This window comes from Brassica napus, chromosome C5 (genome assembly GCF_020379485.1).
Source record: "Brassica napus cultivar Da-Ae chromosome C5, Da-Ae, whole genome shotgun sequence".
Taxonomy (NCBI): Eukaryota; Viridiplantae; Streptophyta; class Magnoliopsida; order Brassicales; family Brassicaceae; genus Brassica; species Brassica napus.
In genome coordinates, this window is record NC_063448.1 from 44,339,920 (window position 1) to 44,354,622 (window position 14,703).

Below are 14,703 nucleotides of genomic sequence, written 5' to 3' on the forward strand. Positions count from 1 at the left end.
TTTTCAAAGGATAAACTTAGAAATGTGCTATTTTGGTCATTTTAGTTTTTGAGTGCTATTTTTGTGATATAAACTTAGAAATGTGCTATTTTGGAGATTTGCCAATTTCTAAGTTTATATCACAAAAATAGCACTCAAAAACTAAAATGATCAAAATAGCATCTTTCTAAGTTTATCCTTTGAAAATTTTAATTTTTTTATTTTTCAAAATTTGAAATCTTATCCCCAAAACCTCATTTCTCAACTCTAAACCCTAAACCCTAAACTCTAAACCTTAATCCCTAAACCATAAACCCTAAACCTTAAACTCTAAACCCTAAACCCTAAACTCTAAACCTTAAACCCTAAACCCTAAACCCTAAATCCTAAACTCTAAACCCTAAACCCTAAACTCTAAACCCTAAATCCTAAACCCCACCCTTTAACTCTAAACCCTAAGTTTGTGATTTTTGATAAAACATTAAGTGCTATTTTTGTGACTTTTGGCCTTGAGTGCTAGTTTGGGAACAAAAACTTGATTTATTGCTATTTCTGTATTTTTCTCTAATGCAATTTGGTAAATTCAGACTATTTAAGAAAATGCAAAATATGATAATGTATCTAGGTTTGATTGTCGATAATGTCTAGTTATTGTTAGTAGTCAATGAGATGGGAGTTAAACACATTATCACTTGAAAAAACTCGATCCGAAAAACTTGCTGGATACGAAATTGCACTCAAGGGAACATGGCATTTATACTTTGGGTAAATGAATGGTTTGCACATAAATAGTTACGTAAGCCGAACGAGCTTGGTTTGGTCTAAAGCGCCACGCGTTAAAACCCTAGTTGAAGAAACGTGGGGAAATTCCATTAGGACTGGAACTGAAGCACGTGAGGGTCACAATAGGACAAATGTTACCACAGTTTTAGTCAAACCCTAAAGTCTGAATCCAAAAATATAGATTTTACCTCTTTTTTAAAAAGATATTGTCTTCTGTTTTTGGGGCTTTTGATCAGTCGAACATTTACAGCTCAGACTCACATGGCTCATTTGGTGCTACAGTATGCTACAGTACTCTGTCTCCTTGATTGATTCATCTGTTTGTCTGTAACTAAGTATTATTGAGTAATTATTTATTAGGGAAAATTAGATAAATAGGACACTTTGAACTTGGATTTGTCACATTATGATTTCTAGAAGATATTTTGGGAAAATAGGATTTTAGATCTTGTAAAATATCAAAGTACCCTTAATTTACCAATTATGTTGAATTTAAATTATAAATTATAATAATTTTCGTAATAGATTTTAATGTTAAAATTAAAATCTATAAAAATTAAAAAATAAAAAAAAACACTAAATGGGAAAAAGGGAGACGCGGGATGCCGCAAACCTAATTCCCCTTTCTCCTTGTCTTCTCCGTCTTAGAGTCGTCGCTCTCCCACGGCGATTTAGGGTTCAACGGTGAGAAGCTCTGTTCTTCGTCGGTGTTTCATCAGCCCGTGGTCTCTACTCTCGTCTCCGTTACCATCCTTTTCGATCTCACTGAAGACACAACGGCTGCGAATCGTTCTTCCTCTTCGTCGGGTCAAATCGATTTTTGAAGTGTTCTTCCATCAATTTCGCTTCTCAATCTCACAATTCTTCACATAAGGTATTGGATTACATCTGCAGATTCTCATATTAAACGAAATCGAAGTGTTCTTCCATTAAAGCTTGATTTTTTTTAAAAACGATTTGGCGTGTTTCTTAAACTAATTTTGTTTCACGGATTGGTTAAACATCTTATACATCATTATTTGTGTGATGATATTGAAACCTTTACATGTTGAACTAACAATTTTGTCACGGTTTGTAGCTATGTCTGAGGAGCTACCGAAGAGGCTTTTTAAGGAGGGCGAGGAGCCCCGAGTTACTCAGATCAACAACAACTGTAGGATCGACTACATAATCCGAAAGTTCCAAGCGTGGCTGCCAAAGGAGTTGGATGTCGTGAAGAAAGACCCGGTTTTTCATCAGATTTTTAAGCTCCATGAGAATGGTCTTGGATACGCTGCCAGGGTGATACACAGCTTCTTGTGTAGGGAGCTGGTGAGTTTCTTACAGCACGAGCTATGGTTTGTCTTTGCGAGGAGACCGCTTCGATTCTCATTGCAAGAGTTCCACGCCGTAACTGGGTTTGAATGCGATACTCATATCTCGCTTGAGGAGTTTGAAGAGTGGAAATATGATGGTGGTTTCTGGAGCAAGGTTTTGAGGAGAAAAGATGGAACAATTACACTCTTCAACCTGTGGACTAAGGACAAGGAAGCTGTAAAGAAGTGGAGGAATGCAGATCGCATACGTCTTATCTACTTGGCGATCATTCTTTGTGTGGTATTGGCGAGAGATGAGAAGGCTAATATCCCCCTGAAGTACATCGCGGTGGTCATGGATCTTGACAGAGTTCGAAGGTATCCTTGGGGAGTTGCTGCTTATGACCTTCTCTGCAAATCAATAGCCAAAAATCGTTCCCAACTGAAGGAAAAGACCACTAGCTATGTCTTGGATGGCTTCTCATACGCCTTGCAGATTTGGGCAATGGAAGCGATACCAAAAATTGGGAAGCTTTGTGGAAAAAAGCTGGATAAGGGTTTCAAGGACGGTCCTAGATGCATAAACTGGATGGGAGCTGCGAAGGTGTCATATGAGGAGATCATTCGCTTGGAGGAGATTATTACACCCAAGGTAATTTTATCTATTTATGACGACTCCTTCCGGTTTGAAATGAGTATTTAGTATCTAACTGTATTTCCCTTTCTTGTGTAGGATGACATCTACCCATACATCTCATGGACAGGAAATTATGATGTTGTCAAAGCTCAGGCGTTTCGCAGAGATGATGATGTGGAGGATGATAGAATCAAGGTTCTGATGGAGATGATAAAGAAGGGGCATGATTTTAGTGAGCATGTTTGGGAAACTGAAGAAAATGAAGTGATTTCTTTATCTCTCGATGACGAATCAGCTGTGAATGATGAAGCAAGCGTGAATGTTGAAGCAGCCGAGAGTGATGACGACTTTCAGACTCCGAAAGGATCAAAAAACGTTGGTTCTAGATCAAAGAGGGGTAAAAAGAGGCTTCCCGATCGTGGTATGGAGAAGAGAAAGCATAAGGTTCTCGCAAGTGGCGCAAAGCAAGCTCCTTTTAATGAAGACATGAAGGCTTTTATGACACAGTTGTTTGAGCACAACTTCTCTGGAATGGAACAAAGGATACAGAAACAGATGGCCGAGACATTTGAGCAGATGCGGACAGAGCTTAAACAATCACGTAAGGAAGCCAGCGTTGAAGTTGAGCTTGGAGAGCCTTCACCGACAAAGCCATCGACGAGCCAGGCACCGTTGAGGAGGTCCACACGCGGGGTAAACAAACACTAGTCTTCACCATCCTCTTCAATGTTATTTTGTCTTGTTTAAGTTCGTGGTTTGCGTGTCTGTTTGTTTTATTGGCATCTAAGTTATCGGCCTGAATTTTGTTGTACTTTATAAGGTCTCGGTTTGTATGTGTGCTTGGTGTTTAAGTGTCTTGGTTTGTAAGTGTCTTGTTTGAACTTATGTAATGGTCTGGAACTTTTATGTAAAATAATTATGTAATGATAATGTATTTTGGTGTCTCAATTATTGCTTATTTGTCGTGACATAACAGGATGGTTCCGAGACTACATTCGATGTGAATTATAGTGAAGCAGATGATATGGGTCGCGGGATAGGTACGCAAGGGGTTGAAGGGCTTTCTCAGACGTCGTATGTGCCAGGCTTTGATCCATCTCAGGACAAAAAAGAAGAAGACTGGTGGACTCCAATGACTTCGGTCCGAGGTTCAGTGGATAATCCAGTAAAGAAAGAAAAGACAGAGATGAATACAGCTCCACCGCCGTCACAGTGGGAGAAATGGTGCAAAAGAAAAGGTCATGGACTTCAGCTTAGCGATTCACCATTGCCAGAAGATGCTTCTCCGCAGGCGTCACTTTATTATATCTCCGAAGAGTCATGGAAAGGATTCACGGAATGGGCATTAAAGCCTATACCTTTAACAATTGGTCCTACATGCTTTAATTTGTCTGTAGCTACAAGAGTAGTAAGTGCTGGAAAATGGCTTGGAAACGAGGTAATGAATCTTGTACTAACCTTTAGTGAATTTATCTTCCTAATACTTCTTATATGCTATATTACTTAACTTTCATTGTAAATTTTTAGGAGATGGATGCGGTTATGTTTATATGGCGTGTGAACACTACATTGAATCGTTGGGCCCCTCGCCGTGTTGCTTTCATGAGTGCTATGTTTTGCCTCCAAGTAGACGCTGCATACAAGAAGTTTTTACCAAACAAAAAAGCCTATCAATTGCCTGATTTCCTTCTTGGGTACGGCAGAGGAGAGCTTCCATCTCATGGGCAGACTGATCTAGTTTGGGGTGTTGATGTTGATCGACTCTACTTTCCTCTGTTTGTAAATGGTAACCATTCAGTTCTTTTTACATCCTAGTATACATTTCTTCGTTTACATATTTTTGTGGACTCGAACTCAGGTAATCACTGGGTTGGTGTCTGTGTAAACATCATTGAAAGAAAAGTGGAAGTCTTTGATTGCGGTCGGGGAAAGAACAGACAGTACGTTGAGAAGTTTGCTGCTATCATTCCTAGGATAGTGAAGTCCATTGCACCACAAGAAAGACAGAAGCAGCTACTCTTCTCATCATATTCTATCGTGGATGTGCCTATGAAGTTGAGATTGAACAAAAGTTGTTGTGATTGCGGTGCATACGCTTTGAAGCACTTGGAATGCTCGCTGCTTGGTCTTGACGTCAGTTTAGTGGATGATGAAATCATTATGGGTTGTAGACAGAAGATTGGAGTGGACTTATGGGAGGCTGCACACGACCCCATCTTTGCTGAGGTTATGACACGATATGTGCCTTCACCATGGGAGAGGTCTGAGGTCTTTGACCTCGAGGATGATTGATTAACTGTGATTTTAGTAGTTTGGTTTGTTAGAATTAGAAAACAACTTTGGCTTTGGTATTTGATTTGAATTGAGAAACAACTCTAGATTTGATTTTGTATAAATTATGAAACAACCCTATAAAGAATTGTGTGCTACAAAAGCATAAAACCTGAGGACCCAAACCCTAAACAAACCCTTAACTAAAACCATAACCATAGACATACCCTAACCAAACCCTAAAACCATATTACAATAATGATTCTTAATCATACCCTAAACAAACCCTAAATCCGTAATTCATAGTCAAACCCTTAACCCTAAACAAACTCTAAAACCATAACCGTAGACATACTCTAACCAAATCCTTAACTAAAACCAAAGTACAAATTAATCCAACGCCTCAAACACACACCTATTCATTAATTATTTTTGTACATTGGTCACTATCTAAGTACGTCCGTCCACTATGTTTGATAGATGTTTAAACACTAATTTAGAGGGTTCAAAGACAAAGTTCTTGTGGTGTTATCGATAAATTTAGTGACTTTTTTCTGCTCTGCCTTAGCTAGAATACGCATTATGGGAGTATGAAACGACGTAGTTTTGGTTATTTTTTGACCTAATCTCTTTTCTTCCTCATTCTTCCTCGACAGAGAGATTGCAGCGGCGAAAAGTTGGAGATCGACTCCCTCATGTCTTCAGTAAATTCTTCATCCACTATAAGAGATCGCCTCGCGAAACAACGGGGAATTCCCACAAGATGCAATTGCGGTGAGGCAGTGAATCGTTTCACTTCAAAAACAATTCAAAATCCGGGAAGATTATTTCATTGTTGTTCTTTGGGATCTCAGAAGGTTAGTCGTGTTATCATATAACTGTCTCCTTGTTGTCTGATGAGAGTAGAATTAGTCAATCTAATTGTGTATTGGATGTTACTGATGAAGGACAAAACCCACTTGTTCAAATGGACTGACAAGTCAGTTGTTGAGGAGATTGAAGACTTCCAAGACCTGTTTGACGTGTTACTCGTTGACAATTCCGAGTTTCAGAAATCAGTGAGAGCTGGTGAGGCCATGATGACACGCCATGAGAGTAGAATTCAAGAGATGGAAGATGCAATGTGCCATTGCGAAGAGAAGACCTCGGAATGCATTAGGGAACTAAGGGGCATAAAAGCTTTGTTTGTGTGTTGTTTGGTGATGGTCTTCTTGTACCATATCTATGCATGATGTTCAACAAAGGCAGCGACTTCGCGCACAACTACTTTTATGTGCTTCCTCAACTTGTTGTTTCTTTTTTTCAAAGAAGTTAAGACCATGTTTCTTGTTATTTCGAGGTGATCATCATCTACTGAAACGAATTATTTTGCAAATACTTTGGTTGTTACTAGAATAAATCGATTTGTCTCTATAGTTTAGCAAATACCAAATTGTCAAATAGGTTCTTAAACAGAAGATCAAATAGTTTCAAAAGCAATAAGAAAAAAAACAGAGACAGATGCAGACACATAACAAACTAGATGGGTAAATCGCATGTTCCTCTCTTGTGTCCTTCAGTTCCACAACGGCTGCACTTATGCTTTTTATTCTTCCTTGATCCTTGAGAAGATGCGATCTTGTCTTCTACTGATTCATACCTTCTCTTTACTGGTCGACCAGCACTCTTTCTTGTCTTTGGTGGTAAAACCTTTGCAAGTTTAACCTCAGCAGGGACATTCCATTCAGACTCTAGAACTGCTATTGGATTAATGGAATCTGCATAGGCGGTTCTCCACGCTGCAGTGCTGTATAAGGCGTCAGTGAATCTGTGCACTTCCATACCTGTCAATCTCAAAAAAAACTTGATCAATATGAAGTCTATATGATGAAAATCCCGAAAATAAATAATTCTCAAGTATTCATGTGTTTATACTTCCATACCTCGTGAATAAATTGCAGGAATGGCGTGTCGGCAAGGAATTTTTCCTATATCATACTTACCACATGTGCATGTTCTTCTTTCCAAATCAACATGACAATCATATATGTCTCCTTTTACAACCGATCTGAAGTTGTCAACCTTGTAAACCTGGAATCCTTTTGCCTTCACAATTCTCCTATCAATCTTTCTCTCCACCTTAGCGGTTAAAGGATCTAGATGCTTTGAGCTTAACAAGCGACGCTCATAGAACCATCGAGTCAACAGTTCTCTTATACTATCAAGCAAAGGAATAACCGGATATTCTCTAGGTATTCTAAGAACTGAATTTATAGACTCTGCAGGGTTCGTGGTCCTAATGTCATACCTGGAGCCAGGGAAGAGAGAACGAGCCCATTTGCGCACATCAGCCTCCCGTAGATATCTTCCAAGCTCAGGACTCATATCAAAAATTTCGGTGATACGTTCTTGAAATTCAGTGTACCTATATGCCCGTGAAGCCTTTTCCACCAACGCAGTCAATCCTTTTGTCTTGAAAAATGAGACCACATTGGTCAATAAGTGATGAATGCAAATTCCATGTGCTGATCGAGGGTAGACAGTCCCAATAGCTTTAGAAATAGACGCATTTCTATCTGAGACAAAAGCTAGATCTTGACAATCAGCAATAACCACTTTCAACTGTCTGAAGAACCACCCCCATGAATCGTCATTCTCTGAATCAACAACCCCAAATGCAATCGGATACAAATTAGAGTTACCATCTACAGCAGTAGCAACAAGAAGTGTCCCTTTGTATTTATTTTTCAGAAAAGTTCCGTCAACGACAATCACCCTTCGCATTGCATTGTAGAATCCTCTAACTGATTGCCCAAATGACATAAATAGATACATGAATCTTCCCTTCTCATTAGTTTCGTAGTGAGTATGCGTACCAGGATTTGCTTCTTTAATCATATGCAAATATGCTGGTATTTTAGAGTAACTGCGATCTGGTATACCTCTAGCAGCTGCAATAGCAAACTCACGAGCTTCCCAAGCGTGCCAATAAGTAATCTCACAACTATGCTCCATTCTCATAAATTGAATGATGTCATTCGGTTTTGGGCCATCGTTTGCATCATCAAATCGATGTTGTATCAGAGTCCCAATTGTTCTTGCTGATGCTGTTTTTCCGAATTTCCTTTTCTTTGAAGGAGCACATGAATGTCTTCCATCACATTGGTTGATCATGAAATATGTAGACCCATCTATTCCTTCTGCACGCACAGTCCAGTTGCACAATGCATCCTTACATCGAATATACCACCATTTTCTCGTGGATTTGATAACAGTGTAATCGAAATTATTCTTCATCGCCAAAATTTCCATTGTTGCCTTCAGAACCCCTTTACTTGTGAAAATTTGATCCTTCTTCACGAAGTCTCCTCTCCAAGCTCGACCATCCTTATCACTGTCTCCATTGTTTTGACAAAGTTCAATGTTTTCACTCCTTAAAGCACCGCAACCATCCGCAGCGACATGATTCGTTCTTTTAACAAAAGACTCCTTTGACGGCTTGACAAACTCTGCTCGATTTATCTCAGGAACTTCTTCATCCTCAACATTACTTGAATCACAAGGCTCCTTATTCAAATCGATATTGACTCGTTCCTTTTGATTTACACCAGAAACAGAGAACATCACACACAAGGTAGTAGACGATTCCCTCTTTGCATAGCCCACAAAATTAGATGCTTGCCGATCATTGGTGATAATAATTGGAGGATTCCCTTTTTGATTCAACAACGAATAACTGAACTCGGCATTAATGGCATTATGGTCCACCCCATAATCCTCACACACCATTATTTTGAGCTGCTTCAACGTAGTAGTAGTTGCTAATGTTACCATTCGACCACGCCTTTCTTTGTCTACCACGAAACTCCAGTCATCACCGCGACTACACATCCATTCACCCGATTTGACATAGATTAGAACCATGTTGTATTGATAGAGAAAAGAGAGATGATTATGTCGATGAAGAAGAGAGAAACACAAAGAACGACGACAAAAGATCGTGGGAGAAGGAGAAAAACGTGGGAGAAAATATTCTTGAAGATATTTAGGGAAAATTTAGTTTAGATTTAGGAAACATCTTTAACCGATTATGGAAATTTCCATATTTTTCGGATTTCCTGTAGAATGTATAACCTATGTAAGTCAGAACACAGTAGAGTAGATGTGAAACATATTCTTCCCTAGGTGCCACATAAGGTAAAAGACAGACCATATCATGGCTCCAAATATAGATAGGGTATATCAACGCATTGTGGCTATATGTCGTTATCAAGCTAAAGGTATAAGAAAGACATCTTTCTTGATTATAACGTAACGTAACCTAGCTTTGGTTAGAATATATAAGAAAAGATAGGTTACGTTGTATACCAAAGATATATGTATGTATAAACATTAGTAGCCGATTTTTAGACTAAGTAGATGACCAGAATGAGTATTGTAACTGTAGCTAGAAGATGAAATAAAATATGATTCATTTAAAAAAAAAACAATTTAAACATATATATTGTCATACTTATGTTTCCAATAGTTTTGATATTTTTTAACATTTTTAAAATTCAGTTTACTATTTTTTCCATAAAAAATGGTAAAATATGTCCAGAATTGCCCAAAATATCAGAAATCCTATTGTGACAAATAAAAATTCAAAGTGTCCCATTTTTCCAATTTTCCCTATTTATTAACACTGAACCGGACGATTTACCGGGTCGTTGGATCACAGGATCTGGTCGACCGCGGATGAACCGCATATTAATAAATAAATTAATTTTATTATATAATAATATGTTAGCTATGAAAAAAAAATATAGAAACTAAAGTTTAATATTTTCTAAATGTTTTTTAAAACATAAACTAATAGTTTGGATATATATATATTTTATGTTTAAAAGCATTTAGAAAATACTTAACTTTAGTTTATATATTTTTATTTTTATTTGACATCCAAAATATCAAAAAATAGTTTAGACTATTTAAAATTTTCTGTAACAAGGTGAGAGTTATGACATCTAAAAAAACAAGACATAAAATTCATAAATATTTAAATGTCTAATGTGAATAATAAATTAAACTTCAAATCCAAAATAAACCAAAAATAAAAGATCATTGTAATAAATAGTAAATAACGGAAATAAACTAACACCAAATCACTTCAACTAATTTTGGTTATCTCTATCATCGTTCATTTCATTTTCTTCAGGTGGCATAGTAAAATCTTAATCAAAATCTAAAAATCACAAATATAAAACTGAAAAGAAAAAACCTAACTTTTTTTTTGTCAGCACATAACTTCTTAATTGGAAATTTAGAATATAAAACATAATTGAAAAAAAAAAGTTATTTATTGGTTCAACCGGTGGTTCAACCAGTATCGGGTTCCGGGTTTTAGTGGATTTTCGTAGGTTTTTACGTGTTTTTAAATATTGAGTTTTTTACAAAATTCAAACTGAATATTTTTTGGATCACTGGATTTACTGATTCAACCATGGATCCGAGTCGGGTTTCAAAACACTCGTAGCTGCAGATAGTTAAAGCGAAACTTATCTTATGGATAAGGAAATGCAAACATTTCTTTATATAAAACAAGCAAATGGCTTAATACTTGCGGATTAGCGATTTATAAAATACTAATGGTATTTCTAAGATAATAATTATGAGAAACCGATGCGGACAAGATGGACGTTTGTCGGTTAATAAGTGCCATTCATTTAGATCGAACAAAGCGTAAGAGACAACACAAATTCATGCAAATTAAATTACTAAACTGATATATGCAATGCATCTATAGATCTATATCTATATAAAATTGAAGGAAGAATTCTCGGCAAAAAAAAAATTGTTGAACTTTTTTGGTTGCCATCTTAGATTTCACAATTTAATCTACATTGAATTCAGATCTATTTTTAGAATAAAACTTTTGATGATACCCATGTCATGAGTTTTTATAATGATTTTTTTTTCTTCTTATCTGAGTTTTTTGCTTCACAAATATAATATATTTTCTGATATCGGATAAATAGTTAGTGTTGTAGTTCCAATTTGAATGATACATTAGTATTATTAACAAAAGAGGATAAAATAGTCGAAATGAAGAATATATATCACAAAATTTTAAAATATATAACTGGATTTATATTGAAAAATATATAACAATTTATATTGATGTATTAATATAACCTTTTCTTACAAAATAGATATGTTTGGCTAAAGAACTACTACCACCATATTTGGATTAAAGAAAATGTAGATACTTGATTCAACTTTATAACGAGTTTAGTGTGCTGAAGTCTGCAGACCATTATTGATAGTTACGTAAACAACAACATCGTTTTTAGTTTCAAATTTTTAAATAAATGTAAAAACATATAGCTGATGAAAAATATAGTACTACTGAATTTTGGTAGGTCATTTTGTTTTTGGTTTTAAAATGAATATAAACAAAATTGGAGTGTTAGGGCACCCCTATCAAATGTTTTTTCATGGGAGTCTCACACTCAAAATATTATTAAGAAATAAAAATTTAAAAAGAGGGTATAGAAAAATGAGAATAACTTTCAACATAATTTGAGAACCCCATTCAGCAGTGGGTCATTTCATAAAATGAGTCTTTAACCATTATTGTAATAGTATTTTCATTTAATTAAATTTTATATTAATTTTTAATGTGGTTTATAAATTAAAGAAGGACACATGGTACAATAATCTCTCATGAATTGTTGAGAGTACCTTCCCAAAGGAAAGATTCTCATCTTTTCTACCTTTTCTCTCTTCTTTTGCATTATTTAATTATTTTGTTTTTACTCAGAAACCAAAAGAAGAAATCCTGACTGCTCATGCTCTGCTAATTAGTATCCTTTTCATATTGGTATCGTTATCCTTAAACATTAAAATTAATTTCATTAATAAAGTTTTAAAATATTGATATATTAATATATTTTTTTCAGTTTTTCGGTAATTATGTTATTACAACTATGAAAAATATTACATAGACGATTCTATACGGCCGACAATTTTACCACTTAATGAAAATACATGTCTGATATCGCCATTCAATAGTATGCCTTTTACTATGCTGAAGATTTTTTCTAACCATTTTCTCTATAATCTTGCATAAATTATATTTTTTTGGGTTTGAACCTCAGACCTCATGATGTAAAAACATTAATCTATATTATTAAAACTGAAGTACATATTTGAAGTGTTTGGAAACATGAATAACAATATAAATGAGAATTGTTTGAAAACATGGATAGCAGTGTAAAAAAGAAGTATATTGTCATTTTAGTAATTTCATTAATATAAATACATTAATTGTCTTTTCATATTTCACTCAGTTTAACAGTCATTAATTATATTACCTTAACAATACATCACATCATTAATTATATTACCATAATAATAATAGTGTATATTTTTATTTATTAGTTTTAACATTAATTTTGTGCCAATTATAAAATCAAAATTAAAAAAACTCGGTTTTGCATATGGTTAATTGTTCGGTTTAGATTGTTTAACTATTTTTTTAGTTTCAATCGGTGGAGAATTACGTAGACAAAAACATAATTCAAAGACATCTTTTTGTGAATAAAATAAATACTTAATCATGTATTACATTTATTATCACTTAATTTCTCACTCCATATATATAATTATTTTACTAAATACAAAATTTTTTTTATTTCACTTAATTTAGCCAAACACATAGAAAATTTTCTTTTAATTAGTTTATAAAATCAGTTAGGCATGGACATTGACTATCCATTTAGGTACTGATTGTTCTTTTTAGGTATTGTTTTCAAATTAGGCATCACTTGAATATTATATATTTATGTGTGAGTTTTGAGTCGGGTCTTTCTGTGTCTGGATAAGTTTGGTTTTAATGTATATGAACTTAAAAGTATCTAAATAACAAATGAATCAGAAACGGTTCAGATATTTGTACCAAAAATAACCATATTATATGATTTTCAGTCCACATCTTTTGAATACGATTAGTTATATTACGACACTAATTATGAAAAAGAAAATCAAATATATAAAAATGTAAGAATTAATGTACGCGTGGATGCGCAGATCAATTTTCTAGTGAACTCTTAATTAAATCAGTGGGCTGTGGAGATTCCACTTGATATATTAATGTTAAGAAGTTGATTTTGAAAAATTCTCCACTAATAATGCTCTTGTTATCGATACCTTATTTACCCCATAAATTTATACCATATTTACGGCGCATTAATGCTTCAATTAATATATATGTCCATAAAGTAAGTGTATTGATGTCATAGTTCATTGACTATTTGTTATCCACAATAAAGAGTCAAAATTATAAAATTAAATCTTTAGTTCATTGAATCCGTATAACCCACTACTGTATAAAAAACTAGGTTTAACAGTTTAATATTAGGTTAAAAAAATAAAGGAGAAATCCACATGGATGCCCACCACGTCTCATATCTATAAAATGCAAAACATGTGGATGCATGAAGATCCCCATAGACTGCACACTAAAAGAAACACATACTTACCAGAAGTCAGAGAGAGATGGCTAATACTGTAGAACAAGACGCAATGTATCCATCCTTTGTAGACGCAAGAATTTCATTCTCCAATGATTTTGCAGACAGTGATCATCTGACGCTTCATCAGACAATTTCATCAAGAAAGGATCAGATGAAGTACAAGGAAGCTCCTGTTTCGTCTGATTTCAAATTCAATGTCGAAAACTACGGTTTTATATCTGCGGCTGATGAGATCTTCTTTGGTGGAGTTTTGTTGCCATTGGAGAAGACTCGTCAGCGAAAAGTGACCACACTTAGAGAAGAGCTAAGCGTTCAAGATTCTGACTGTACGAACTCAAAGGGATCTCGTAATTGGTGGAAACTAGGTCTAAGTAATCCCAAGAAAATTCACTCCAAGAACAACAACAACAACTTCCACCTTCCCCACAAATCTCAGGTTACATAATTAGTCTAAGTCTCCATGTTGTATATATCTAAATGGTAATAATGTTCTATATTTACTAATATTGTATGCATAATCTTCTTTATGTATGTTCATTATGCAGAATTGTCTTGCGAGTATATTGGAATCTGATGACTGAACGATGGGCTCCTAAAACATTTAGCTAATTACGACGAACTAGACTTCTAATGCTAATGACAAAATAATTTATTTCCGATTTTTTATTGTTCTTGTTTTTCTTTGAGTTCTCGACTTATCTCTTATTATAATGTAGTTTCCCCGTTATTCTGACCTGTGATCGTATCTTCATTATAAATAAGCAATTCGTATGCAATTGGTTTAGTATTTTATACTATCTTCTCTAACATTCACCATTTAACCGGACTATCAACTATCCCGATCGATTTCTGTCAGAAGTTACATAGTTGATGTATTAATCAGCAAGTCTTAGAAAGTAGGGGTATGCACAAATCGAATTTCCAAATTTTTAGAGATATTTGTGATCTGATCCGTTTTGTCTGAATAATCAACTATTCAATTTGATACATCAGTTTTGATCCGAATAATCAATAATCTATGCAACTCTGTTCATTTTATCTTCTAAGAAGAATCCAAATAGTAATTACCAGCGTGAAAATAATACTAACTCCAACAACATAGATGCTACTTACAAAACAAGTCTACAAGGTCCTTTCATAAGAGAAAAAAACATTGTCACTAAATTACTAATCTAAAGTGTTGTTATATAATAATCTCTCTCTTTCAGTGTCGTTTTAGGTTTCAGCACACGGATTAAAGAAA

The 14,703-nt window shown here is 34.9% G+C and overlaps 3 protein-coding genes across 3 annotated transcripts; 2 read left to right on the forward strand and 1 right to left on the reverse strand.

Moving 5' to 3' along the window:
• The first annotated feature begins 395 nt into the window (after positions 1–395).
• Positions 396–3,534, forward strand: LOC125587841. The gene is made up of 2 exons (XM_048759103.1): positions 396–2,709; positions 2,791–3,534. Exons 1-2 carry the CDS (start codon positions 1,789–1,791, stop codon positions 3,400–3,402), a joined length of 1,533 nt encoding a protein of 510 aa, XP_048615060.1. The 5' UTR covers positions 396–1,788; the 3' UTR covers positions 3,403–3,534.
• A 2,949-nt stretch (positions 3,535–6,483) lies between these two features.
• LOC125587290 lies at positions 6,484–8,868 on the reverse strand. The gene is made up of 2 exons (XM_048757525.1): positions 6,888–8,868; positions 6,484–6,788 (listed from the first exon to the last, which is right to left on the reverse strand). The coding sequence occupies exons 1-2, from the start codon at positions 8,866–8,868 to the stop codon at positions 6,484–6,486; spliced, it is 2,286 nt and encodes a 761-aa protein (XP_048613482.1).
• Positions 8,869–13,407: 4,539 nt separating this feature from the next.
• On the forward strand, positions 13,408–14,247 carry BNAA05G21000D. The gene is made up of 2 exons (XM_013784457.3): positions 13,408–13,896; positions 14,006–14,247. Exons 1-2 carry the CDS (start codon positions 13,483–13,485, stop codon positions 14,039–14,041), a joined length of 450 nt encoding a protein of 149 aa, XP_013639911.2. The 5' UTR covers positions 13,408–13,482; the 3' UTR covers positions 14,042–14,247.
• The last annotated feature ends 456 nt before the right edge of the window (positions 14,248–14,703 follow it).